This window comes from Pectinophora gossypiella, chromosome 2 (assembly GCF_024362695.1).
Source record: "Pectinophora gossypiella chromosome 2, ilPecGoss1.1, whole genome shotgun sequence".
NCBI classification, from domain to species: domain Eukaryota; kingdom Metazoa; phylum Arthropoda; class Insecta; order Lepidoptera; family Gelechiidae; genus Pectinophora; species Pectinophora gossypiella.
Window position 1 is genome coordinate 12,658,203 of NC_065405.1, and position 26,894 is coordinate 12,685,096.

Below are 26,894 nucleotides of genomic sequence, written 5' to 3' on the forward strand. Positions count from 1 at the left end.
ATTGTTGCAGGCGTTTGCAATTTTTTTTCAGGTAGGTAAGAATAAAAAGGTAAAAGTTAAAGAGTGCAACAAGTTTTATTGCGAAAGTAACAAAGGTACAAATGTGTTATTGCGTTGTTATCAAGAGAGCAGCGTGTGCGCCCGCGCCCCCAACAGTGTCGTGGTGAGGAGAAGCAGCAAATTGCGGCGAGTGGTGGTACTGCTACTGCACGTCGTTATATTTCTCTCCTGTCAATAAACAAATATTACTTTTAGGACCTAGACAAAACTATACCTCCAGGTTTCGTCATGTTTAACGCGTTGTTTACACTGATATAATTATTGATGACATTACAATGATAATAAAATAAACAATTTACATACGTAAACTTTCAAGTCAAGACACATTATAAAGTATAAGTAAGTATCTACTTTTTGCAAATAGTTATTTTAGCATTGTTAAGGTTAAAGAACTCGTTGGACTTTTGTTTATCTGCAAACTTATTATTTGGCATTGAAAAAAATGTTTTACTTCTTGTGTTTTATCGACTTATTTTTTTTTATTATTTTATTTAGTTCTATTGTTCTAATTTCGAATTAAATTTCGGTCGCAAGGGATAACAATAGAATGTTAGTTACCCCTTCATGATAGGTGAAGCACCCCTCGAGTCGTCGTCTCGGTAGCCGCCCTAGATCCAGCTTGTGGCAAGGCTCTCGGCTGGTGGTCGACGCCTCCGTGGCCCGGGGTTTCGTGTCCGGGGGCACCTTGCAGCAGGGACTGCATACCAGTATGAAATATTATATAAGTACGTAAACTTACTGACACTAACACACACAACATTATATACTTACTACCGCTAACACACACATACACAAATATAATGGTTCATCTTGATAGAAAGAACACATCCCTCTGTCGATTTTCACAACATGGCAGGGTTGATAAACAGCTAAACGCATTTTTATTCGCCCGCAATCTAACATAGAAGCATCCATCCGTCTTATATTATTTATACTGAAATTGTATGCTACATTATGACGTCATAAAAAAAGCTATTCGTACCGGTTGTCATCGTCTGACTTGCAGTCACCGAGGTAGTCCCGGTCTCCCCGCTCCACGACCACCAGCAACATATTCGTCTTCGCCACGTACGACGCCCAGAACGGGGGGTGACAGTCCCCCTCCTTGTCTGAGTGGACAGTCCGCGGCAGACCATTATTCTCCAAAAAGAACTTCTGATTCAAAATGTACAACATTATCTTGTGATCACAAGAGAAAGTTTCATCTGATTTCTTGTCATCCTCCGCTTGAATCGTCTCGTTGGCTTCTGGTGGCATGGCCGTCGTAGTGTCCTCTGCGTTTTCAAAATTCAGATCGATATAGTCTGTGAGCGAAACAATCATGCAGTTAGGAGAAGCGGAAATATTAAGTAGCTTTGTAGGAAAGCCATAGTGTCGTGCTTGCTTGTACTTGTGATACAACATTTACATCTACGATACGACATCTAAAGCTACACCAGGCGTTACTCTAATTTTCTTATTTCATTCTACACTCGGTAAAGTTACTTGTAGCGTTGAGTAAACTAGTAAAGTTCTAGTTTATATTACATTGTTTTAAGTTTACGCGGTTATTATCATAATTAACACACATACTAACGGGTTCTTACCTCGTTTAAAGTAGGGATATGAGACTCCCGATATTTCGACACCCCGACACCCCTTATTTCGTCATCCCGTGATCATGGCACTTGCAATAGTGTCGAAATATCGGGAGTCTCATATTCCTACTTTAAACGCGGTAAGATCCCGTTATTATGTTTTCTAGTTTATATTGTTTATATTTATTTTATCGCGCAAGTTAAAGCCTATGAATTTAAATGAGGCAAATGACGTGGCACAACATGTATTAACTACCTTAATATTCAAACTACCATTTCCACCAATCTACTACTATGCATCTTCTATCGTATAATAAGTAATAATACATATTGTTTAAGTATCATAACATCGAAATTTACATTAGCGCCATAAACTATGTTCCTACTATTAACTCACCATCGTCGATTGTAGAAGCATAGGTATATTGGTTCCAGTTCATTATTAGTAATGCTATTTCAGAAAGCAACCATCGGACGAAATTCCCTGCTATACTGAAAGGCTGTAAAATGCAGGTAATTAAAGATTACAATAAACAAGTAATATTATGTTCATTCATGTGTCAATTTAAAGACTTGACCTTCTACAGTTACCGTTATGCTACATTATTTTAGGTGTTATTTATTATTACATAAGTATTATAAAATCTTGAATGAGTATCTACTATATACCCGTACTTGGTCTAAATTACAATTATCTTTTAGTATAAAATATTGTACGCACCGAAGTTAGCGACCAACCACTATTTTGATGTTGTAGTATCGATATTGGGCATAAGGCCTGGTAGTTGAACAGCTCCACGTGTTGGTACACCGTCATGTCGATGAGGTATTGCAACACCAGCTGCGTGTCGTGGTTGATCACTCCGAAGAACTGGCCCACTTGGCTTGTGTTCAACGGATACGACAATACCACGTACCCCGAACTATCAACCAAGAAGCAATCGTACTTCCCATTCCCGCAAACAAATTCTTTCTGAAACAAATACGGTACCTTTTATAAAATATATTTCTTGCGTTTCGTTTCGCCCCATCTGTTTACAATTCTATGAAATATTCAAGGACCCACAGCGGTGGAATAACGACCAATTTACATTCATATTATGTTATTTACGTCTAAAGCCATTTACCAAGTAAGATAGTCGGGTGTTTTATATTACCTTATCCTTATCCCCGCTCCCCCGGGTTAAGTTTGTGATGTTTCCAAACCTTTCGTGGAATTTAAGATATGAGTATTGGAAGCCTACGACAGACGCTGGAGTTTCGGAATCACCGTCTCTGTAGAACATTGCGTAAGTGGCTGTCATGGTAATGTCTCCGTCCTCGTTCTCCACTGGGGGCCTGTTCTTTATAGTGTCGTCTAAAATAGGCAGCCTCGTAGCGATCACTAGCGATTCTTTATTGATCATATGCTGCAGCACCGCTGCTTTGTACCATGTCTCTTCAATCGCGTTGTGGTAATCATCTCCAAAAACTCTGAAACAATTAAAATAAATTACTATCCACTTTTTTACGCCCTACAAAATTGCAAATTTTCCCACACAACATTGGTTAATTACTCAATTGTTTCAAATCATTCGGCTTCACGCACTATATTTTTGTTTTAAGTTGGGACCTCTCCTTGTCTATATCATGCCTGTTATAATTAATTAATACACTTACTTTCCACTACAATTCTTCTCAACGGTCCCATCATCGTTTACATATTCATTCTTATCTGTATCGAATATGTAATGCCACCTCGTGAGGCCGCTGGACGTGGCTATGAACCGCACGCTGACGTTATACTTCCTGGCTAGATCCCATTCTGACGTGGTGGCGTGCCATTCCTTGAAGTAAGGGGTTGTCAGCTTCGCGTCGAATACCAGTTGCTTCACCAAGTCTTCTGTACAGTAGTAGTCGTCTAAGTCTAGTTGGGTCGTCGCGTCGCCGCAATGCGCTGTTTTGAAACAAAAACGTAAGTAAATAAGAATTTTTGTACTGCGGCTCGCATACTAAATTCTGTTGCTAGTCACGCTCGTGTCCATGCAAGGGCCCAGGCTAACACTAGCTAAGGGTGTCGCCGTTGACGGATACGTCTAGAAGGACATCGGCATCAATATACTCGAAGTTACTATACTAACAGACCTATTTATAACAAAGATGTAGAAACATTTAAATCACAACATCAAAAGCATAGGACCTCGTTTAATAGACGCTATTGTAAATTGAGATAATCACCTATAGCATCAGAGTCATCGAATACAGTAATTAACTATTTTGATAGTCTAATATCAATGGTTAGATATTGTATACTCACTTTCAATAGTGAAATTGGAGTTATCATTTTGTGCCGTATACTGTTGCTTGGTGATATCAATTTCATTTTTGGAGAGGAGTGATAGGAATCTCCAAATTTCAATTTCAGAAGTCTCTGCCTCGTGGCCTTCTAAGTAATGGTACTTGCAGTATACCCTGGAACAATTGATTTTTTTTTTTATATTTCCTACTTACTTACTGAAAGAATTGAAAACTTTTAAGGTAAAATCAGAAACAAAAGTTATATCACATAATTAAAAAGTTAAGAGGAAAGCTCAAGGGACAAGGACAAAATTACTGGTGTCAATTTTCCTTAACTTCAAACCACTTCGAATTGCGTACTTAAATAAAAGTAGAATAGGAAGTGGGTATCAATGATTGTCGAAGACAGTACGTAGGTTAAAGATTTCATGGGTTTGCAGATCGACCTTTTATATTCTGTGTTTCCAGCAAAAAAGCACTCCAAGCATCTGTTAGATAACTATTTGTATTTTTGTCATTGTCTTTATATCACTACCTAGGTTTGAGTGAAGATGTCTTTAAGATTCCTTCTACTTACTTACCAATCTGGATGTACCCTGAAGCTAAATCTAAAGTAGTCGGTGACGTTAATCCCTGTCAGCTCCTTCCCTTGCTTGGCCTCCAAAGGATTGTCTTTTAACATCAGCTCCGTGTCTCCATATCCTTTTGGCAGGGAAATTCCCATAGAAAAGGGCGTCCCTTCTAACTTGTTGTAGAAATAATCGTGCTTCACTCGAGCTATTCTCCTGAAAGGACGTAACGAGGGTGAGACATTGTTGAAGTATTCATTGTTGTATTCAAATACATCCTATAAAGACCTACGCACATAAACTTACTCGAAACATTGAGATATGCATATCCATATGGTGTCAAAAGCAACTATAGTAACCGATAATTATGATGTTGTAGAATAGGTTAGGTATGTGTGGGCTTACACAGGTATTATACATATACGTTAAACAATGTGATTCTCTAGTTAATTCCTACGATATTCCCGAAATAATTAGCAGTTTGGAACATTTTAACTACTTTCTTTACTCTTAATCCATGCAAGGACCTCAATTCTCGAAACACAGTCTTTGTAGTCGCTACTTGGCACAAGGGACTTTCCGTGATTAACGTATCTAAGTGTGGTATTGAGCATTTTTAATGCGCGTTGAATATTTCCAAGCAACTACCAAAAACTGACTATTTTGTACCATAAGAAAGAACAAATGTCACTTATAACTACTCTGTACCGGAATTCTTACTCCAAAATAGGAAATATCGTACGTAGACAGGTATTGTTTGAAAATTCAATCAATCTGTAATTATTAATTGAACAAAAACATAAACTCAGGATATGTGCAGACATATAAAATAAGCACAATAGTCTGCCTTGTTGTAAAATTGTTTAGGGATTTGGGAATAGAACTCGAAGTTGACGGGACAAAGGCGCAAATCGTATCAAACTTGCTAACTCCCTTACTGTCACATCACACGTCGTATATAAGTCATCATTCTTCAACAACTTCAGTCAATTAACAAAGGATCTCAGGTATTTTCAGAGTTCCTATTTTTAGAGTTTCACAACTTAGAGGTCTTCAATTTCCTGTTCCACTTATGTAAAATGTCTATCGTGGCATCATTATGTGTGCAAGATGCAGCAGTTGGTTTTAATGGTATAGATCCCTTTCGAATTTAAGAAACAAAAGAGAGAGAATTACAATTCAAGACAATAATCAATGAAGTAATACTTATACGCAACTCATTACGGGTGTTAATTTAACGTTTGCAATTAAACTAAAGGCCCAGTTTCTTTTGAGTCTAGAATCGGTTTTAACAAGGTTTTTTTTTGTATTCTTCTATCGTATGGTATTATTTTGTGTATAAAAACTTCAGACAAAATTCCGTTAAAGATTACGCCGCGTGTCATAAGACGTGAACCTGGTGCGTGCTACACTTTGTGTCATGTTTCCATAAATTACATGGTGTTATTTTAGCTGAAATGGAGCACGAACGGGCAAGAGCAGTCAACCCTCACTAACAGAACCACCCCGGAGCGGACTAATAGGCTAAGGGCTGGAATATTTGCATATTTAAAAGGTGTTAGGTAAGTTACGTGCGCAGATAGATACTGACGAACGTTATGTATGAGTCGCATGTTGTCTCGAACTGTAATCAGTTCTCGAATTTAAATAATCAAATTCATAATAATATTAAAATACATCATATCGATTTTATTTTTACTCGAGTGAGTAATCGATTTGTAGGTTATTTATGTCATAACAATACTGGCCAGAAAAAAGTTGATGCTTTTGGCGGGCTGTCATTACGAAAAAACTAAATAATTTTCAGAGAACAAATGAAAGTGCATTAGAACAGAGAACAGAAATCAGTGAACATTCAGATTATTCAGAAACAGATCAGAGCAGAAGTAACAGTGTGTTTTCGGATATAACAGTCAACAACGGTTTTACCAGGCTTCCTGTCGATGCGCAGGAAGAGTGTTCGGTTTGGTCTTATGATACTTATATATTTTCCTACTTACTTAGATATCGGTTATGTTACAGGTATTTGTATTGTTTGGTATAGGTCGACAAAGGAACAAATGAAATTGCATTAAGAGGAGAGAACAGAGGTCAGTGAATATTCAGATTATTCAGAAACAGATTAGAGAAGAAACAGTGTGTTTTCAGGTATAACAGGAAGAATATTCAGTTAAGTCTTATAATACTTATATATTTGTCCTAATTACTTAGATATCAGTTATGCTATATTTGTATTATCCGATACAAATCGATAAAGAGAACAACAGACAGTAAACAGTAAAACGGATAGTAAAACAAACAGTAAAACATTGCAGTAGGTAATATCGTTGTGGTGATTTATCAGGTAATCAGATGAATTTATCAAGGCAATCTGAGTGGACAGGGATGGCTGTAAGGGGCGGTTGGAGGCCATTCGCGGGGTTTCACCCCATATTCAAACATCGTTGGTTTTTTACCCTATATTCAGACGGCTATGGGCACGTTGTCCATTTGTGGGTATTTTGCCCCATAGGTATTCACATAACTATGAAACATTCTAATCACATATTCAAACATCGTTGGTTTTTTACCCTATATTCAGACGGCTATGGGCACGTTGTCCATTTGTGGGTATTTTGCCCCATAGGTATTCACATAACTATGAAACATTCTAATCACATATTCTAACATCGTTGGTTTTTTACCCTATATTTAGACAGCTATGGGCACGTTGCCCATTTGTGGGTATTTTGCCCCATAGGTATTTCATATAACTATGACACATTTCAGTTTTGGAATGTGATTCAGAATTCAGATAATTCGTGACCTTACATGATTATGTATGGTCCACGACATGGTGGAGATGCTGGGATATCTTGAACATGTAATTTAGTGTTATGATACCCAGTACAAAATCAGTAGATACAGAACAGTTGAAATTAAAACATATGGACCTAATTAGATGGACCAATTCAGTTGTTAAATCAGATGGACCTAATTAGATGGACCAATTCAGTTGTTAAATCAGTTAGCTCAAATCAGGTAGGCCAATAACAGTTGTTAAATCAGTTAGCTCAAATCAGATGGACCAATAACAGTTGTTAAAACAGGTGACTCAAATCAGATGGGCCAATAATAGTTGACTTAAATCAGATGGGCCAATAACAGTTGTTAAATCAGTTGACTCAAATCAGATGGGCCAATAATAGTAGTTAAATGAGATGGACCAAATCAGTTGTCAAAGAAGATTGACCAGATTATTTGCGAATCAGATCAACCAAATCAGTTGATAAATCTGAAGGACGAAGCCAGTTGTTAATGTTATCGACATCAAATCGGATAGACCATGTAACTGTTGACCATAACAGTTATCAACATCAAATCGGATTGACCATGTTAGTTATCAACATTAAATCAGATAGACTATACCAGTTATCAACATTAAATCAGATTGACTATACCAGTTATCAACATAAAATCAGATTGACTATACCAGATATCAACAAATCATAAATCAGATCATGAAATCAGATCAGTTGAATTGAGTTGTTAAGTTTGTTGACAGTCAGTTCATTTACGAGTTTCGAAAAGTACTAATTCATTGATTTTATGTTTTTGGGGTAGAAAATTTATTATGTTTTACTTCAATTTATATTGCAAAAATTCAGAGTAAACATGTTCGAAATAGTCAGTAAGTATTGTCATTAGAAGGAATACCAACCAGTTGCTAAGAGTTAAGACCAAGTTTTCAATTAAATATCATATATTAACCAATTCATATACAACAGTTATAGAACATGAATCAACAATCGTGCTATCAGTGGCGCAGAAGCAATCCGGGAGTCATTATCCACAGCTAGTGGATGCCTTCCATGTTATTATTCAGTACAATTAAGAGTTCTTTGTTGTTGACGAGCTTCGGGAGTTGGAGAAGATTAAGCAGCAGTTCAATGAGGTAAACCATACGCTGACGCATACCAGGGAGCTGTCAATGATATCAGCAGCCTCGATCTCTTCAGTCGCAGATCAGGATATTCAGGTGAGAGCCTAATTGCCCTCTATTAAGCCGTACCTTCAGTAGCAACAAATTGGAATGCCTCCGATTTTTAGACCTTTTTCAGTTGTTAGTTGTCAGCACAAAGCAAACATACCAACATCATCTGGAGAAAGTTGTGATATTAGATATATTAAGTTGTGATGTTACTGTTACTTTCCAGTTACCCAGAATAGACGTATCTGCTTATTTTTATCAAAAACATCAGCCAAATTTTCAGTCAGTGCGCTGTCTCATAATCAACAACAGCTTCAGCTAAATTAACAGTACAGAGAAATGAACCAGAGTTTCTAATTCAGCAAACTGCCGTTGCTCAAGTTGTTCCGAACATAAAGCAGCAACTTGCACAGTCTACTCAAAACCTACAGCAGAGTTTAGAATGCTAAAATTAATCAAAACACAGGTGTATTTCATAATTCTCGCGTCGGGGCAGTGTCTCGAACTGTAATCAGTTCTCGAATTTAAATAATCAAATTCATAATAATATTAAAATACATCATATCGATTTTATTTTTATTATGAATTTGATTATTTAAATTCGAGAACTGATTACAGTTCGAGACACTGCCCCGACGCGAGAATTATGAAATACACCTGTGTTTTGATTAATTTTAGCATTCTAAACTCTGCTGTAGGTTTTGAGTAGACTGTGCAAGTTGCTGCTTTATGTTCGGAACAACTTGAGCAACGGCAGTTTGCTGAATTAGAAACTCTGGTTCATTTCTCTGTACTGTTAATTTAGCTGAAGCTGTTGTTGATTATGAGACAGCGCACTGACTGAAAATTTGGCTGATGTTTTTGATAAAAATAAGCAGATACGTCTATTCTGGGTAACTGGAAAGTAACAGTAACATCACAACTTAATATATCTAATATCACAACTTTCTCCAGATGATGTTGGTATGTTTGCTTTGTGCTGACAACTAACAACTGAAAAAGGTCTAAAAATCGGAGGCATTCCAATTTGTTGCTACTGAAGGTACGGCTTAATAGAGGGCAATTAGGCTCTCACCTGAATATCCTGATCTGCGACTGAAGAGATCGAGGCTGCTGATATCATTGACAGCTCCCTGGTATGCGTCAGCGTATGGTTTACCTCATTGAACTGCTGCTTAATCTTCTCCAACTCCCGAAGCTCGTCAACAACAAAGAACTCTTAATTGTACTGAATAATAACATGGAAGGCATCCACTAGCTGTGGATAATGACTCCCGGATTGCTTCTGCGCCACTGATAGCACGATTGTTGATTCATGTTCTATAACTGTTGTATATGAATTGGTTAATATATGATATTTAATTGAAAACTTGGTCTTAACTCTTAGCAACTGGTTGGTATTCCTTCTAATGACAATACTTACTGACTATTTCGAACATGTTTACTCTGAATTTTTGCAATATAAATTGAAGTAAAACATAATAAATTTTCTACCCCAAAAACATAAAATCAATGAATTAGTACTTTTCGAAACTCGTAAATGAACTGACTGTCAACAAACTTAACAACTCAATTCAACTGATCTGATTTCATGATCTGATTTATGATTTGTTGATATCTGGTATAGTCAATCTGATTTTATGTTGATAACTGGTATAGTCAATCTGATTTAATGTTGATAACTGGTATAGTCTATCTGATTTAATGTTGATAACTAACATGGTCAATCCGATTTGATGTTGATAACTGTTATGGTCAACAGTTACATGGTCTATCCGATTTGATGTCGATAACATTAACAACTGGCTTCGTCCTTCAGATTTATCAACTGATTTGGTTGATCTGATTCGCAAATAATCTGGTCAATCTTCTTTGACAACTGATTTGGTCCATCTCATTTAACTACTATTATTGGCCCATCTGATTTGAGTCAACTGATTTAACAACTGTTATTGGCCCATCTGATTTAAGTCAACTATTATTGGCCCATCTGATTTGAGTCACCTGTTTTAACAACTGTTATTGGTCCATCTGATTTGAGCTAACTGATTTAACAACTGTTATTGGCCTACCTGATTTGAGCTAACTGATTTAACAACTGAATTGGTCCATCTAATTAGGTCCATCTGATTTAACAACTGAATTGGTCCATCTAATTAGGTCCATATGTTTTAATTTCAACTGTTCTGTATCTACTGATTTTGTACTGGGTATCATAACACTAAATTACATGTTCAAGATATCCCAGCATCTCCACCATGTCGTGGACCATACATAATCATGTAAGGTCACGAATTATCTGAATTCTGAATCACATTCCAAAACTGAAATGTGTCATAGTTATATGAAATACCTATGGGGCAAAATACCCACAAATGGGCAACGTGCCCATAGCTGTCTAAATATAGGGTAAAAAACCAACGATGTTAGAATATGTGATTAGAATGTTTCATAGTTATGTGAATACCTATGGGGCAAAATACCCACAAATGGACAACGTGCCCATAGCCGTCTGAATATAGGGTAAAAAACCAACGATGTTTGAATATGTGATTAGAATGTTTCATAGTTATGTGAATACCTATGGGGCAAAATACCCACAAATGGACAACGTGCCCATAGCCGTCTGAATATAGGGTAAAAAACCAACGATGTTTGAATATGGGGTGAAACCCCGCGAATGGCCTCCAACCGCCCCTTACAGCCATCCCTGTCCACTCAGATTGCCTTGATAAATTCATCTGATTACCTGATAAATCACCACAACGATATTACCTACTGCAATGTTTTACTGTTTGTTTTACTATCCGTTTTACTGTTTACTGTCTGTTGTTCTCTTTATCGATTTGTATCGGATAATACAAATATAGCATAACTGATATCTAAGTAATTAGGACAAATATATAAGTATTATAAGACTTAACTGAATATTCTTCCTGTTATACCTGAAAACACACTGTTTCTTCTCTAATCTGTTTCTGAATAATCTGAATATTCACTGACCTCTGTTCTCTCCTCTTAATGCAATTTCATTTGTTCCTTTGTCGACCTATACCAAACAATACAAATACCTGTAACATAACCGATATCTAAGTAAGTAGGAAAATATATAAGTATCATAAGACCAAACCGAACACTCTTCCTGCGCATCGACAGGAAGCCTGGTAAAACCGTTGTTGACTGTTATATCCGAAAACACACTGTTACTTCTGCTCTGATCTGTTTCTGAATAATCTGAATGTTCACTGATTTCTGTTCTCTGTTCTAATGCACTTTCATTTGTTCTCTGAAAATTATTTAGTTTTTTCGTAATGACAGCCCGCCAAAAGCATCAACTTTTTTCTGGCCAGTATTGTTATGACATAAATAACCTACAAATCGATTACTCACTCGAGTAAAAATAAAATCGATATGATGTATTTTAATATTATTATGAATTTGATTATTTAAATTCGAGAACTGATTACAGTTCGAGACACATGTTGCACGATTCAAATATCATAAGACGTTTATGCGAATAAACGTGTCTAAGTATTTTGCCAAACAAGAACAAAAAACGTGCATGAAAATATCACGAACGCAATATAAAGCCTAGTATAATAAAAGTTTCCATAAAAAATGAAGTACTTTTTGTTGTCAGTGCGTACCAGTAATTATATACTTACTCCTACACGCTTTATTACCATGAACAATAAGTTTTAAGTAAGTAGATGACTTAAAAAATAAAATCACAGGTCAGAAGAATACCTGACGGACGCTTCAATTTATTATTTTGACTACTGAATTTCACTACTGTCCAATCAGATTATCTTTTGTACACTGACCTCATATTATCGCGGTCGAGGATCATATTGTTAGGACGGCCTGGTGACTGTCCGAACGCAAATGAGTTAGAGGACGCCCTCCTGCCACCAGGCAGTGGTGAACTAGCTAATAGTTAACAAACATCTACCCGACTACTCAGGACTAACATGGCGCTGTCAATATGGGTGAGTCGATCTCACCTAATGTGGGAATGAGCAAACAAGAAAATGACTGACCTCATGTTGTCATAATGGAAGAGAACTTCCACTTCAGTCATGTTGCCGTCGACGCCGTCAACCAACGCTTGCCGCAGCTGCTTGATCTTGTCACCCAACTCGCGAGGACCCTTCCCGTCGTCCACCTGTTCCACCTCCACGAAATCCACGCTGTTGTAGTTCTCTTGCAACACGCCGTTGATCTGTTGACAGGAATAACATGCGTTACTTAAAATTGCGCATTGCAGTCGGCCAGAGGGCCTTGCGAAGTTGCAACAACTTTTACGCTAAGCGTTTATACGTTTGCATTGTAAAACAATGAATTAATATGGGATTGCTTTTAGAATAGTTACAAATTGACTCCCACTTATTTATTCTTAATTCTTTGACTGGAGTGCATAAAGTCCGGTAAAAGAACTATTTTTATGTATATCGCTTAAATAATAACAGCTTATTTTATAATTAAGCTCTGATTCATTTATTTACAAGTAAAATTAAAGCTTGCAAAATCCCGTTGCGAAATTGCGATTAACAAAATCCCGCGCTGCAAACTTATTGCCTCTATGTTCATCAAGTTTAAGATAAAATTTGAACGAATATTGTATAGAAAATGTACAAATCTCTAAAGAATTGGCAAGATTGATGTGTATATTTCCAGATGGATTGTATGTGGATTTAGCTCGTACCCGACTCAGAAGGAGCGCATGCATAGCAAATGCGATTGCAAAGAAACTTGTGTAGCTTTAGTGCTCAGAGCATGAACGAGCACCTAATACTACCAAGAATGTACGAAGTTTTAGCTTATTTCAACTCATTAACGCGGACCATGTGAAAAACGAGCTAATGCTAGGGAGATGTGGATCGGAGTTTATGTCCATACCTAGTAAATAAGCATTTATTAAATAAACGTCTCCGAATGATTTGATTTTGACATTTTCCCCATTTCTGTATAAGGACTTCGTGAATTATGTCATTCATCAGGAATATTCCTTTTCAAGTGACTACCAATGCGAACGGAATATAATGTACGTTGAAACATTCGAGTTCAATTCAAATCTTTTATAAATGAAACTGTTCTATAGTATTGACGAGCGCAATGCACCAACTCTTAGCAAAAATTCACAAACGAAAACTTCTCACTCGGCTCAAATGAAGCAAAACTACAAAAAAAGTAGCAAGTCGCATAGACGCAGCACTAATTTAAACTTTTGCTGTCCATTTCACGCAAGAGAACAAACTTTGCAACCTAATTTGCCCCAAGCCCCAACTCAACGTTTTTGTTTGCAAGTAAATGAGGTATTTAACGCGGTCCTCAGATTTCATAATTGAATTCTCGAGTTCAAAGTAATTTGCTGTCGAATTTTAAGACAAATATTTCTTATTATAAATTACATTCTTTCTAAAGAAATTTGAAATTAGTTGTCAATTTTACCACGAGAAATAAGTAAGACTACGTACTCAGGAATCGGAGATTTCATAAATATGCTTCCTTTACCCTACCGACGTACCGACCCGCCATTGGACAGTGTGGAGGTATGGATGTAGTATCTTACTATACTCCAAACATCTCTAGAAATTGACGTATATTGTTAGATTATTGAAATCCATGTTATCTTATATCATGTTTCTATATATTTTTTTTACTTTATTCTCTTTTTAGTAACTTTGATCTCTTCGCCTGATCTAAAAAACAAAAAAGGCAAATCCGATAATGATCAAATCCAACGTACGTAGTACGTACACAGTTCTGCATCAGCACTGACGCTGCCATCTACAACCGCCATCCTCGAGATCAAAGCATTTTTCAACGTTTTCACGGTATTCATCCGAACCCCTGATACGGATTTGCGTACCGTTTTTTCAAGCGGCCGATTCTTTATAATTTTATATAGGTACAGTATGTAGTGCCATTTCATAAATTCGTTCGAAGTTCCAAAAAGGTGCGGGATTAAAATGACACCTCGTCTTTGATTAATTCTCAATAGGGTCGCGTCTGGCCTCAATACCGTCTTAGGGTTTAGAGCTGCCTTTGTAATTGAAAATATAAGCATCATACTAATATAGCTGTTATACCTGTAGATAGTAAATATACTCACAGTAGCTATAAGCAGTGGATGAAGTAGCAGGTAGCCGTTATTGCTCACAATCAGCGGATACCCATTGACACCCAGCTGAAACAATCTGTCCAGGTCAGTGCGCTTCACAACTCATTAGATGGAGTAGGAACGCAGAAAATTCCAGTTCAAATACACCATCTGTTGACACACGAATCTCTCAAAGAACACGGAGAATATAGAGCACGGAACTTTTATTCGGCTCTATAGAAAAAGCAAAGACAATTACCGAAACAAAAACAATAAAACAAAATGTTTTACTGTTCCTCGTCGTCGCTGCAAGGAACAGACACAAAATAATTGCTTCGTTTCTCAGTTGTATGTAACAGTGTGCAGGAAATAAATTATTCTTGTGTCTTTGAAATATTCAGTCATTCCGCTACGAGTTAAGAAGGAAATTGCTAAATAGAAACTTTAAGTAACATCGTCAATTGTCAAGTAGTATTAATAGTATATTAGTAGTAGTATTAATGCTTACACAGTAGAGCAAATTTATTTATTTCTTTAAAAAAAAATCTTTGCATATGCTTCACTGTACCGTGAACAAAATCTAACTTATCTTTACACAAATTCCAGCAGAGGTAACTAACCGAGAATAGAGTCATAAAAGGGAGGAGGTACAGTGGGCGGATAAAAGCGGATAATGATGGTACTTATTGCGTCTTGGACAAAAATACCGACCTGATGAGGTTGAGCCAGCTTGGCGATGCTGTCAATAGGCACATCAGTGCCCGCCACACCCAGCAGAATGGCGTCGTTATGCTCGCTATTGTACTTGTAATCAAACGCCGGAATAGCGACGGACGTCACCAATTTGTCTTCATCAGGCTACACACGGAAGCGAAGTGATTTTAAATCCAACTTTTCAAAATAATAATCAACAAGTTATTAACCTAATTTAAGACGAGAACGTACCTTGCCCATATCACTGCTCAAATTCCAGTTCTGTGTTCTCTGTAAAATAATATGAATTTGTAGCAAATAATAACATAGAGATATATAATATCCCAGTTGGAAATAAACGATGACGCGAATTGGATGAAAGTTTTCTCGTAATGGAATTCCGAGCTGTCGAGGCTTATAGAAATGCTTCCATTCCGGGAATGGTTCCGATTCATTCAATAATTCTCTGCCGATTCCCAGGGGTTTCCCGCCCTTAGACCAGTAAGTGCTTACAATGTAACAATTTCCGCTATTTTTCTGAATTATTCCTTAAAAACATATCTGTTTGTGTAACCATTGAATTATGATATTTAGATAATAATAAATTCGCAATATTGCAATTGAAGTAAAATTGATTGAGTGTTGTTGTAGATAACCATGTCGTTCCTCTTTTTCCACTAAGTACATACGTGGTGGTCCCATACGTGGATGGGACGAATTTTAAAAAACAAATTATAAAAGCTGACAAATCTAAAGACCGATAAAAATCAATTTCGGAATCAAACCGGGCAAACAATTCAGCTTAATATTGATTTTCATAAAACCCAAAGAGCAGGGATACAGATATTTTTTCCCAGAATAATAATAAAATACCTTTGAATTGATAGATACCGCTCTTTGTTACCTTTTACCCAATCAGCACAATTTGTTTAATATAATAACAGCGCTTCCCGATGCCGTTATTACGCTGGAATTAATTGGATTGGAATGAACGGACAATTAGTGCTTAATTTGTGATAATTAATAGCGATACAAATAAGAGTAGAGACATTTTTTATTTAATACCTTGCTTCACGGAAACTTAAAAATACCCAGAATTATGAAAATTAAGCTTTTTTCCTTGTACTTGATATTCATTGTGTATTTGATCAAATATACCTAACCAAAATTATCAATTCGAACAATAAAGTTTTCATAATACTTTTTACTGTTTCCCAACTAATGTCAATTATGAAAAAAATTGTCCGTCTAAAATTGACTAGGTCTAAATTGACCGATATTTGATATATTATTTTTGGTCATCTAAGACTGACTTCTATTTCTAGATTAGAAAGATTATATAATATAGAAAATATTTTATAATTTATCTTCGATCCAAACAATACCCTATTGCTTCAATACTTATGGCGTTTTTGTTGACTTACGGTGTCATCTATGTTCGCGTGAGTCCAGGTCGGCGGGGGATTCTCTTTGGAGAGGATCATGGGACGAGCTATCACATTGATGTACTTCAACACCTGCTGCTGCACCTCCTCTACTGAATGGATGTGCACGAAGTAACCTGTACAAATAATGTTAGTAAAATTAATATTGTATCTATTCCACTGAGTCATTCTATTAATCTGAGTGCTTTTTCTTAGAAGATACAAAAATAGATTTCGAATTACTTTCTATTGTGGCAGTAAAATATAATATTAACTGTGTAAAACCGATGAATAGATCTTCGACTGAATCGTTGCTATAAATAAGAAATTCGTTGAATTAATTTCCGTAACTAGATAAACATTTAGTGAGTAACCTAAGAAGAAGCAATAACAAAGAGATCATTTGCATAGAACTTTAAGAAGGATGCTGAAGCTTGCTCTTTGTTTAGCTGAAAATACGTGAAATTTACATTACTTAGGTAAACTTGAAGAATGTCTACGTAGTAAATCCAAACTCAAATAAAATAGCACTTAGGCCTCGTGGAAACAAATGCTATCTTCGGTATCCAAGTTATGTTATATGAATCTTGTTCTGTCCCATTGTTACTAACGAGGGAAAGGCCTCTTTCTGTTTCTCCAATCGCTTTTCCAAGTATCACCTCTAACAATTTGAGAACAATTGTTACACATTCTAAGATTACTATATTCAATAGCTTCATCAAATATGCAAAGCAGGTGAAACTCCCAAAAGGAAATTGCTGACAAAAATAAGTTCACGCTCCCGCTTTCAGGTAAAGTTGAAAACTCCCGTGATTTATCAACTGGCAAGTTTGGTAACGGCTGACGGCCGATGTTGTAACTAACTTTCAAAATTATGATCGTACTAGGGCAACGTTACTTTAAAACCGAAACCATTATGATTGACATACGTTCAAAACAGGGCGGAATGTTTGGTAGAAACAGTATCCCCAGGGTATACGATTGTATCCAGAGTTAAAGCTTAAACATACAAAACAGTCATGCAACGTTTTACACAGCAAATAAAGGTCATACTCGTCTAAATTAGCACAATTAAACTATCAACATTAACCACGTTCGAACGATTATTGCAATTAGAACAACTTTCGTTCGTTACTATTCTATTTACAATATTTTACGTATCATACGACAAATCCCTGTCATTGATACGCGCCTCGGTATTTTTTCTGCAAAATCTTCAATATATATAATATTGCTTAGAATAATTTGAATGCCTCTTTTGCGGGTCTGTAAATTAGAATTAGTACTTAATTGAAAAAACCAAAATTACCAATCTAGTTATTAGGTATCTACTTAATCATTAAAATCTATAATGTCAAAATGTTTAAAAAAATACCCTCATCTTGAATAAATAAATAATACGCATACCCAAAGATTAAAAAGCATAAAATTAATAACCTTAAAATTAAATACGAAAATACAAATCATGATTAAAATTGGTAAAATTCGGGTCTGGCACTCGAAAGCTGCTGCCGATTCTCGGATATAATACGAATTCTTGTTATGGCCCGAGAATTGGCAGCAGAACCTTTGTTACGGAGCGGAAGTTAGAATGTTACGTTACAAATTTCTTAGTTATTGCTGTAACAAAAAGCTCGCCACTCTGAAGAGACCAAGGTCTTTATATTATGAGTTCATCTTAAAAAATATTAATAGAAAAACTCAAGTAGTGACCACCAAGTGAGATTTTCTTATATTAAAAGTAAACATCTCACCTCTGTTCAAGCAGGCCATCCACCGTATCTCCGCGACGTTGGTGACTTCCTTCCCGATAAGGAAGGTGAATACCCTGACAGGAATGTACGTGTTGTTGTCGACCACCTCTCTATTGTACTCCTCGAACACCTCCGTCAGGTTCCCAGGCACGTAGTCCGTGATCACCATCACCAATTGGTTGCAGCCTTGAGTCGACGTCACGTTGCAAATCTGCCTTCTCTGTTCAGAATTTTACTTAAGTAAGTCCCCCTTAATAAGTAAATACCTCTTCTAACATACTATAAAGAGTTATTTAAAGAGACTTAATAGACTACTGGTAAATGTGAACGAACCTTAATAGTTTAATTATATAATCTTTGCCAATTTCGTAACATGCCGGAGGCACAGATGTGGAAATACAATTTTTATTAACACTCCAAAACTTCTAACGCGTAGTAAGCAGCGAACTTTTATAAACGAAGCATAATAAATGTCCTTTTAATTAATGTTGACTGAACGCAAGTTCTTGATCACTAACAGCGTTCTAAGTTGAACATCTCGCTCGAATCTGCAGCCACTTGACGTAAATGAATAACTCAAAGCAACACTGTGCTAGTTTACCGCCGATAGTGGTATAGGTACATTATATTATATATAAGCCAAGACAACAAACAATTACTAATTAATTATCAATTAATTTACACTAAGCAATTATTACCACGAGGTCAAATTTTGTACCTTTATAAACCATTTAATTACATAAAGAGCTATATTTTAATAACCAACAATTTACTTCATTCAGAAATGGATTTATAAATGTAATAACTTTGAGTCCATTTATAAGCAATTTATTTTCCTCTAGAGACGGCAAATCAAATAAATCTTTTCAATCAACTTACCTCTTTGAGCGTAGTAAAAGCTTTTATATAAGCTTCTGTCAAGTTGGCGTTTCCATCAAGCGGCACTTTGTGATTCTTCCCCCCGTCTGTCGGTTCTAACGCATCCACTATAGTTTTTATATTCTCTGGTGTGGCTTGAACCAGATCCACAAAACAAGTCACTACTTGCTCAGTGACGTTCTTAAAAGTATATACGTTTACATAATCGTTGTTCGACAGTGTTGACAAAAGGGATCGTAATGTCCTCCTTGCAACGTAATTTTTGAATCCAGTCATTGAGCCAGATACGTCGAATAGGATAATCACGTCTTTAGAGCATGTTGCCGCTTCGATGTACCAAGACCTCACTCGACAATCGTAGGTGTCAACAACTATTTTGTTCCATGGCATTCCAGGGAAGAACCGCAATATACCATGCGAGCTTCCGAAGTATTGCCACGACAAAGATGGATCGGATTTATAGTTCTTAGTAAAAATGTCGTTTAGTTCTCTTGACCACAGAATTGCATTTAGCGCATCCTTTTCTGCGAACACAGGAAAAAAATGTTATTAGGTAAATGAAATTATAAATAATAAAAACAAATTACTATTTATCGAACGTCAAAAACTCCAGCGAATTACCTTCATAGTAGATATTGGTCGGTACATGCACACAACTAATATTCGTGTTGACGTTGATGTCATAAAAATGAGAATCCTTTTCGAGGGTCACATTTGAAAAGTGAGGATTGTCTATTGCGAATCTGGGCGGCGAGAAGATCTCCGGCGGTTTCATCTGTTCCTGCTCATATTCAAAGTTGGAATACTTGGCAGAGCAGTACTGGAAGTTGGCTTTGTATTCAGGATCTTCTATCATAGAGTAGTTGAACTCTTGCGCCAGCTTCTCAGCAGTCGCATGGATGCACTGCAATTTGTACCGTAATTTAAACAACGAGCGTCTTGAACAGACAGCCCTTTGGAGCCCTTTTAAGCCACCGTTTAATTAAAAGTTGTTATCATATTTTCCAGCAGCTTAAAAGGGTTGAAGGGTAAAACTCTCTTCGTGATACTCGTAGAACTCAGTTATTAATCCTTATTATACTTTTTGAGAAATTAAAATAATTAAATTTTACGATGTTTCTGATTTAACAGAGGCTTTTGTTTGCAGCCAAATAAATGTTTACCTTGACAGCATTGATTTTTCTTGTGAGCATGGCGCTCACGGATGTCAGCGACGAATCCAATATAACCTTTCCATTCTTCTGCTTTACACTCGCATTCATTTGTTTGTATTTCTGGAAAAAAACAATATATATGAGGCGGTACCGTCCAAACCATTGATGTAATAATGTTGCTATTTGGCCCAAATGATAAAACAACGACATCAACATTTGGATGTACCTATAATTTGAACAAAGCCTAATGCTGAGTGAGTCCTATTAGCTAGATGACAAAAAATAAATAAAAACGGTGAAAATGTTGGTGTACAATTACATTTTTATATTTTAGAAGCATATACTTACTTACATACTCGTATTTTAAAATTAAATGGCATTGTTTTGAAAATATTTGTTAATTTATAAAAAAAAAAAAAAAAACAATAAATTTAAAGCGAAAGTAAATCAAGTTGTGCTCCAATCTCAGTCCCTAATCCCCTTTAATTTATCACGTACTTCTTAGCTGGAAATAATACTGTCAGACATTATAAACTATGCACTGTACAGTTCTTAACTTTATTAAAAGATTCCTATCGACAAACGCAACGACTAGCGACTTAGTTCACGAACTGTGTGATTAAAATCTTTATATTCCACGACAAACCGAGAACCGTGGTAGCACAGTTGGTAGAACGCTTGCCTCTCACTTTGAGGTCGCAGGTTCGAATCCACCACAGTCCTAAACCAACAATCGACGAATTTGTTTTCGAATTCACGTTTGAATCGTAAATGATAATCACGTGCTCAGCGGTGAAGGAAAACATCGTGAGGAAACCCACATTCCCGAGAAATGCATTTTCGCAAGTATGTAACCTAACCTGTATTGGGCTGGTTTTCCCTTCGCGGGTAGGAAGGTCGCTTCTGTAAAAAACCGGACCTGTCAAATCTTCAGTTTAGGTAAGTTGACCCTATGAAAAAGGGATAATGCTAGGTAGATGATGATATTCCACGTCAACATGTTAAACTAAAACAAGTTTTACTTGATACGTTTATCGACATCTGTAAACGAGTCACGAGGAGTCAGACTAACATGTATTTTAAACTAGCATGTATTTTTGCATAGACTTTAGATAAATAACAACATCAACTCGCATGCTGAACTGGGAGCTAATAAAAACATAGAACATGCTCAGCTGCTGCCCGGGCATGTCGTAAAAACCGACAGAGAGATCGTGTCTTTTCATCCAACATGATGGAGCTATATGACCGATGGACTGATCACCTGGCACCATACAATTCATTATAATATCCATCTTAGGACGTACCAAAAGTGGTTTTTATACTAAACTTTTGTCCGTTTACATTTTATATACTTAATTACTTACTTACTACGGATAATCCACAGAAGAAGAATGAGATTGAAACGGTAAAAAGATTGCCTACTAAATATTCTTTAAGGGTCCTTTACGTAATTTTATGAGGTTTTTACTGCCTCGCTGGTCTTTATACCTGTTTCAGATTGCGGGATAGATTATACAGGGTGTTAGCGACATCGTATCAAATACTGAGGGGGATGATTCAGCCCATGACTCTTGAGTTAATATCAAGTGGAATTTCCTGTCGGAAAATTCATGAAAGCTTTAGTTTTAATTATTTACAGTTCCATACTTTTGCGACGGAAAATTCCACTTGACATTAACTCCGTATTATGGTCTGAATCATGGCTCAAACTTTTCATTACGATGTAACTAACAACCTGTATAATCTATCCCGCCTTTTGAAACAGGTATAAAGACCAGTTACGTTACCCTTTAACGAAACGACCTCTGCGATTAAAAAATAACTGTAATAAGTGGACAATTTACGAAACATTTAGGAACCAAAGTAGGGAACAAGACTCGAACCCAGGATTTCCGGATCGTAAGCTGAAAGCTGTCCCGCTAGACCACAGAGGCCATGACCTCAAAATGCCCTACTTACTATTCGTATCTGGTCCGATTTGGTGAGAGCTTCGCTGAGCCGCCATAGTTCGTCTCCGAGGTTTCTCGCCCATGTTTTGACTCTGAAACCAAAATAAAATACTTAATAAAAATGTATTTAAAAATAAAATAATTATTCCATCAAAAGAGTAATTTGAAAAAGGAATGCTTCCTGAAATGAAAATTCTATATGACCCGTTTGTAGTAGGTATGTCTATTTTTCTCTATGGTGCAGCATACCCCCTCCGGTAGAGCCCTGTGCCCAGCAGTGGGACGTACATAGGCCGTTTATGTTATGGTAGGAGATTCAGAAAACCCCCCTTCATATTTCCACATAATATTTTTTTTCCATAAAAACATTAAATCATACGATACGTAAATCCATTATGGTAAAGAGGTTCGAGTATGGTTAATTTAATGTATTGCCTCGCCCACTACGGTCACTGCCGTTTCCCCTAGGTGATGTTTCAAGGTTAAAGTGTTTGTTGATTTCCCTACGAGGTTTGTGTATTTTGCTGTTTGTTAAATTTGTTTCATGTTTAATATTGTATTGTAAAGTGTTTATATTCAAATAAAATATCTGCCAGAGAAATGAATTTGAGAAATAAACATAACAAAACAATATTATAAATAATAATAATAGAGAAGGGACAGGGGGGGTATTTTGTTTGGGGGTTGATGAGATTGATATCCACCTCACAACCCACACGATAGAAGAAGATAGAGAGGGATTCCGATCTACCTTTCCCTGATTGTCTCTGGGCGGTAGAAAGGAGACAAAGCAACCCAGGTGGAGTAAAAAAACATACTTTTAATATAATATAATATTTGAATAAGAAACAAAATAATTTATCTTTGTAAAATCATCCCCTGCCTTTTTATTTGATGGTATGCGTGTTCTACCCACTTAAGGCAATACCCTCACCATAAAGTGAGATAATGATCAAAAACATACTACATTTACAGGATCATTGTATAAATCCACGCTTATAATCAATGTCGAGGTAGACAGAGCCGCACAAGAGGCACATGAAAGTATTACATTGAGTATAAAATACTTGGATTTTGAAGTACTTACTTAGGTACTTAACGTAATTTAGTGTACGTACTTACGTTATACGATATTCATACACCTAGTTTATGGACCTACCACTTGTTTAAAGTGATAAGCAGCGTGTTAATCTAAATACTTACATAGATTTTTAGTAGATATTTTAACACGTTCACTGTATATGAACAACATAATATGAGAGAAACTCATACCTGCATGTCCCATATGTGGGGCACATATTTTCTTGCCCTATGTGCATCAATTTCAATGTGTTTATCGAGAAATAACATTCCACGTGAGGGATTGATATATATTTTTTATTTTACTAACACAGTGAATATGTTAATTATATTATGAAAATAAATTCTTTTTAAGAACATTTTTATTTCAATAATCGCTTGTTAAATGCAGATACGGTATTGAGCAAAGACCCTTACAAAAACATCAAAGGTAAAAGTTGTGGTGTGTTAAACGATTACGTACTCACACCAAGCAATATACGGTAAAACCTTTCATAACCACTCACCGAACAGAGGCTTAATTACATACATACATACATAAACTCACGCCCGTAATCCCAAATGGGGTGGGCAGAGCCACAAGTAATCAAAGACAACTTGCAGAACAGAGGCTTAATTTAGCCCGTTTATTTATACTTCAATTAAAACGGGTCACTGAACTTTAATTTAATACATGATAGAATTTAATATTATATTTAACATACGCGTGCAGATATTTATCTTCATATTTTACGGCGCCATTTCTCTAAAACAACAGTTTGCCGACATTTAGAATGTAAGAAGATGTAGATAATTTTATTAAAAAAAAAAACCTCACACATCAACACCAAAGGTTAGTGCATGTTTTCTTCTGACTCCGTAAGAATTAGAGGCATGAGACTATGTACTCATAGGACGATAGTGGCGACTCGACATTTTTTTTAATATTTGCGTACTGCTATCTGTTTTTCCTACTTACTGCTATCTGCATGTTATATATAGCTTGTGTACCTATAGCGGGTTAAGTGGCAGAACCCACTTAGTCGGAGTACAAAACGAAAAACTAATTTGGCATTGTAATAGGTTCACAGCAGTAATTGATGTTAGGTAATTTAATTTCAAAAATGAACTATGGGTCACCATTAAAATGTTACTTAGTTACTAAACCGAGCGAAAATATCAAATTTCACCTTCGACAGAGTCTACGAAATACGATTTTATTACTTAGGGATATAGTGTATTAGGTGTTGTTGTAGATATTACAATAAAGATTAAATTTATTGAACCTTAAATAGACAAGATTTATAGATATTTTTTCAATTTGAGATTGTAATCCAGACTTTTCTTTGTGTTTAAGGTTTAAGATGTCTTCTTCTCTCTAGTGGGTTGTGTGGTGGATTACCAACCTCACCAACCCTGGTGTCAGGGTTACTATTGAGCCGCCAAAGTCCCCTGACATGACTTATGTAACGAATACTTACTTACATCAGTAAGTAGTAACCGGGACCAACGGCTTAACGTGCCTTCCGAAGCACGGATCATCTTAAGTGATGATCTCTTGTTTAAGATGTCAAAGAAGACTTTAGGTATATAACCCAAAGCGATCACCTACCTATATCACCTTTTGGCTGCAATCAGACAAATAACCAGCAACCAAAAAGTGAATCAACTATTTTATTGTACATTCAGATAAGATAATTCGATCAATACTATCAGTGTTCATATATCAGCGCACCCATAGAGCCATGCAGCGTATCACCCGCATAAGACCGGAGTGATAATCAACAGCCTTTGTTGACCCCCGATTGTGAAATATCCACTCATTAACAGCCACTAATCGAGAACTATGGTAGCCCAGTTTGGAAAAACGCGTAACTCTCTTTCAATTTTATCACAAATTGACAAAAGCTCTCTTGAGATGTAAAAAATGAAAAGTAGCAATCACTTTTTTAACTTAACGCCCCGCAGCGCCTCCGAGAACACGACGTAGCTTCGACCTTGAAATCTGTAATCTCTGTCTATTAAAATCTATGCCTAAAATAAGTATCTACGTTCTATCTCTTCTAATAGCTTTTAGCAACTTTTTCCACGCTTTTATTCATCTGCGTGTGTGTGTTTTAATGTGTCTGTGGTGTACACCGGCTTGCTTCTCAAAAGAGGAGCGTCGGTTCGAACCCCGATACCGGACTTGGATCAATATTCATTTATCTTAAGTGCAGTTTTCATTAACACGATACGGCTCACCACCTATCACGTTAGTCTAACAGAAAGCTCGGTGAGATGTGGTACTTACTTCGTCATGTGATGGATGTACCTCTGACTACTACAATTAGGATATAGTTTATGTATGTGTTTCGTCAGATGCTCATCAGTAATTCGCCCAACGTCATATTGCTTGTAGAAACAATGGAGCGCCAATTACTGGATACTCTACATTCCAATAGGTATATGCCCACAGAGCATACTGAAACGGAACTCAATAACGCACTGTATAACATCATAAACACTATGGATAATTGTGCTGCCTTAGAAACTAAGAAGAAATCAAACATCTACAATTATTATGTAAACTCGGTCTATACCTCTTCCTGTAATAACCAAAACCAGTGGTGGACCATGGGAGAAACAATAATACTTAATAACCATTGGATCACATTAAAACGAGAATTAGAAGAAGAATTATTATTAAGAAATGACATAAAATTAACTAGAATAGATAATTATAATTTCGGAATACTTATTAGGTACATAATAATAGTTACATGTCACTTTTCCACGCTGGAACCGGCTCTGGCAACAGCAGCGCCAAAAGGATCGCGAATTTCAGGCATTGCATCGCTCCGGCGACTCTGACGCATACATACAACACCGGCTATACTCGTTAACACACTATTATAACACGATAAGGCACATAATTAACGTATTTTAAAAGTCCTCCAAGGCTAATCACATCACTAACATATCACACGTCTATCTCCCTAACCTAAACATATAAAAATAAACTCCAAAACTTCGCGACAGAAATAGAAAGTAAACTCTCGAAAATGTAACAAGCTTTTTATCGGTGTGCTGTGCTGTTCAAACAAAGACCAATGTAACGAAGCTTTATACTGCAGCAGATAAACACTCAATGCTTTTGACAAACAGCAGCAATACTTTTCAGTTACAAGTTATTAATAGTTTACTAGTTTGGGCTACAATTCGTTGGTTACACATTTACATGTTATGCGACACTGAGGTAATCAATTATTCACGTCATTTCACAATGTTTCACAACGCGCGGTTAAGTTTTGGTGCGGTTAGGTGTTGTGCCCGCGCCGGTAGTAGTACGTCGCGTGTGGTGGCGTGTGGCGGCGTGTGTCGGGGTGGCGGCGCGGGCGACGAGTGCCGCCACCGACGCACGTGCTGCGTCTATTCTGGGCG

The 26,894-nt window shown here is 36.6% G+C and overlaps 1 protein-coding gene across 2 annotated transcripts; it reads right to left on the minus strand.

Moving 5' to 3' along the window:
* Positions 1–56: 56 nt before the first annotated feature.
* On the minus strand, positions 57–26,894 carry LOC126376527 (voltage-dependent calcium channel subunit alpha-2/delta-4). Of its 2 annotated transcripts, none has more exons than XM_050023981.1 (20): positions 26,234–26,894; positions 22,423–22,504; positions 20,470–20,580; positions 19,928–20,210; positions 19,307–19,830; positions 18,428–18,647; positions 16,674–16,810; positions 15,502–15,540; positions 15,268–15,414; positions 14,569–14,643; positions 12,494–12,675; positions 4,496–4,699; positions 3,934–4,088; positions 3,297–3,573; positions 2,795–3,110; positions 2,359–2,610; positions 2,035–2,137; positions 1,043–1,364; positions 619–757; positions 57–228 (listed from the first exon to the last, which is right to left on the minus strand). In XM_050023981.1, exons 1-20 carry the CDS (start codon positions 26,305–26,307, stop codon positions 121–123), a joined length of 3,750 nt encoding a protein of 1,249 aa, XP_049879938.1. In that variant the 5' UTR covers positions 26,308–26,894; the 3' UTR covers positions 57–120. The 2 variants fall into 2 exon arrangements, with proteins under 2 accessions (XP_049879938.1, XP_049879947.1); XM_050023990.1 differs by having other exon boundaries at positions 1,043–1,334; positions 26,234–26,893.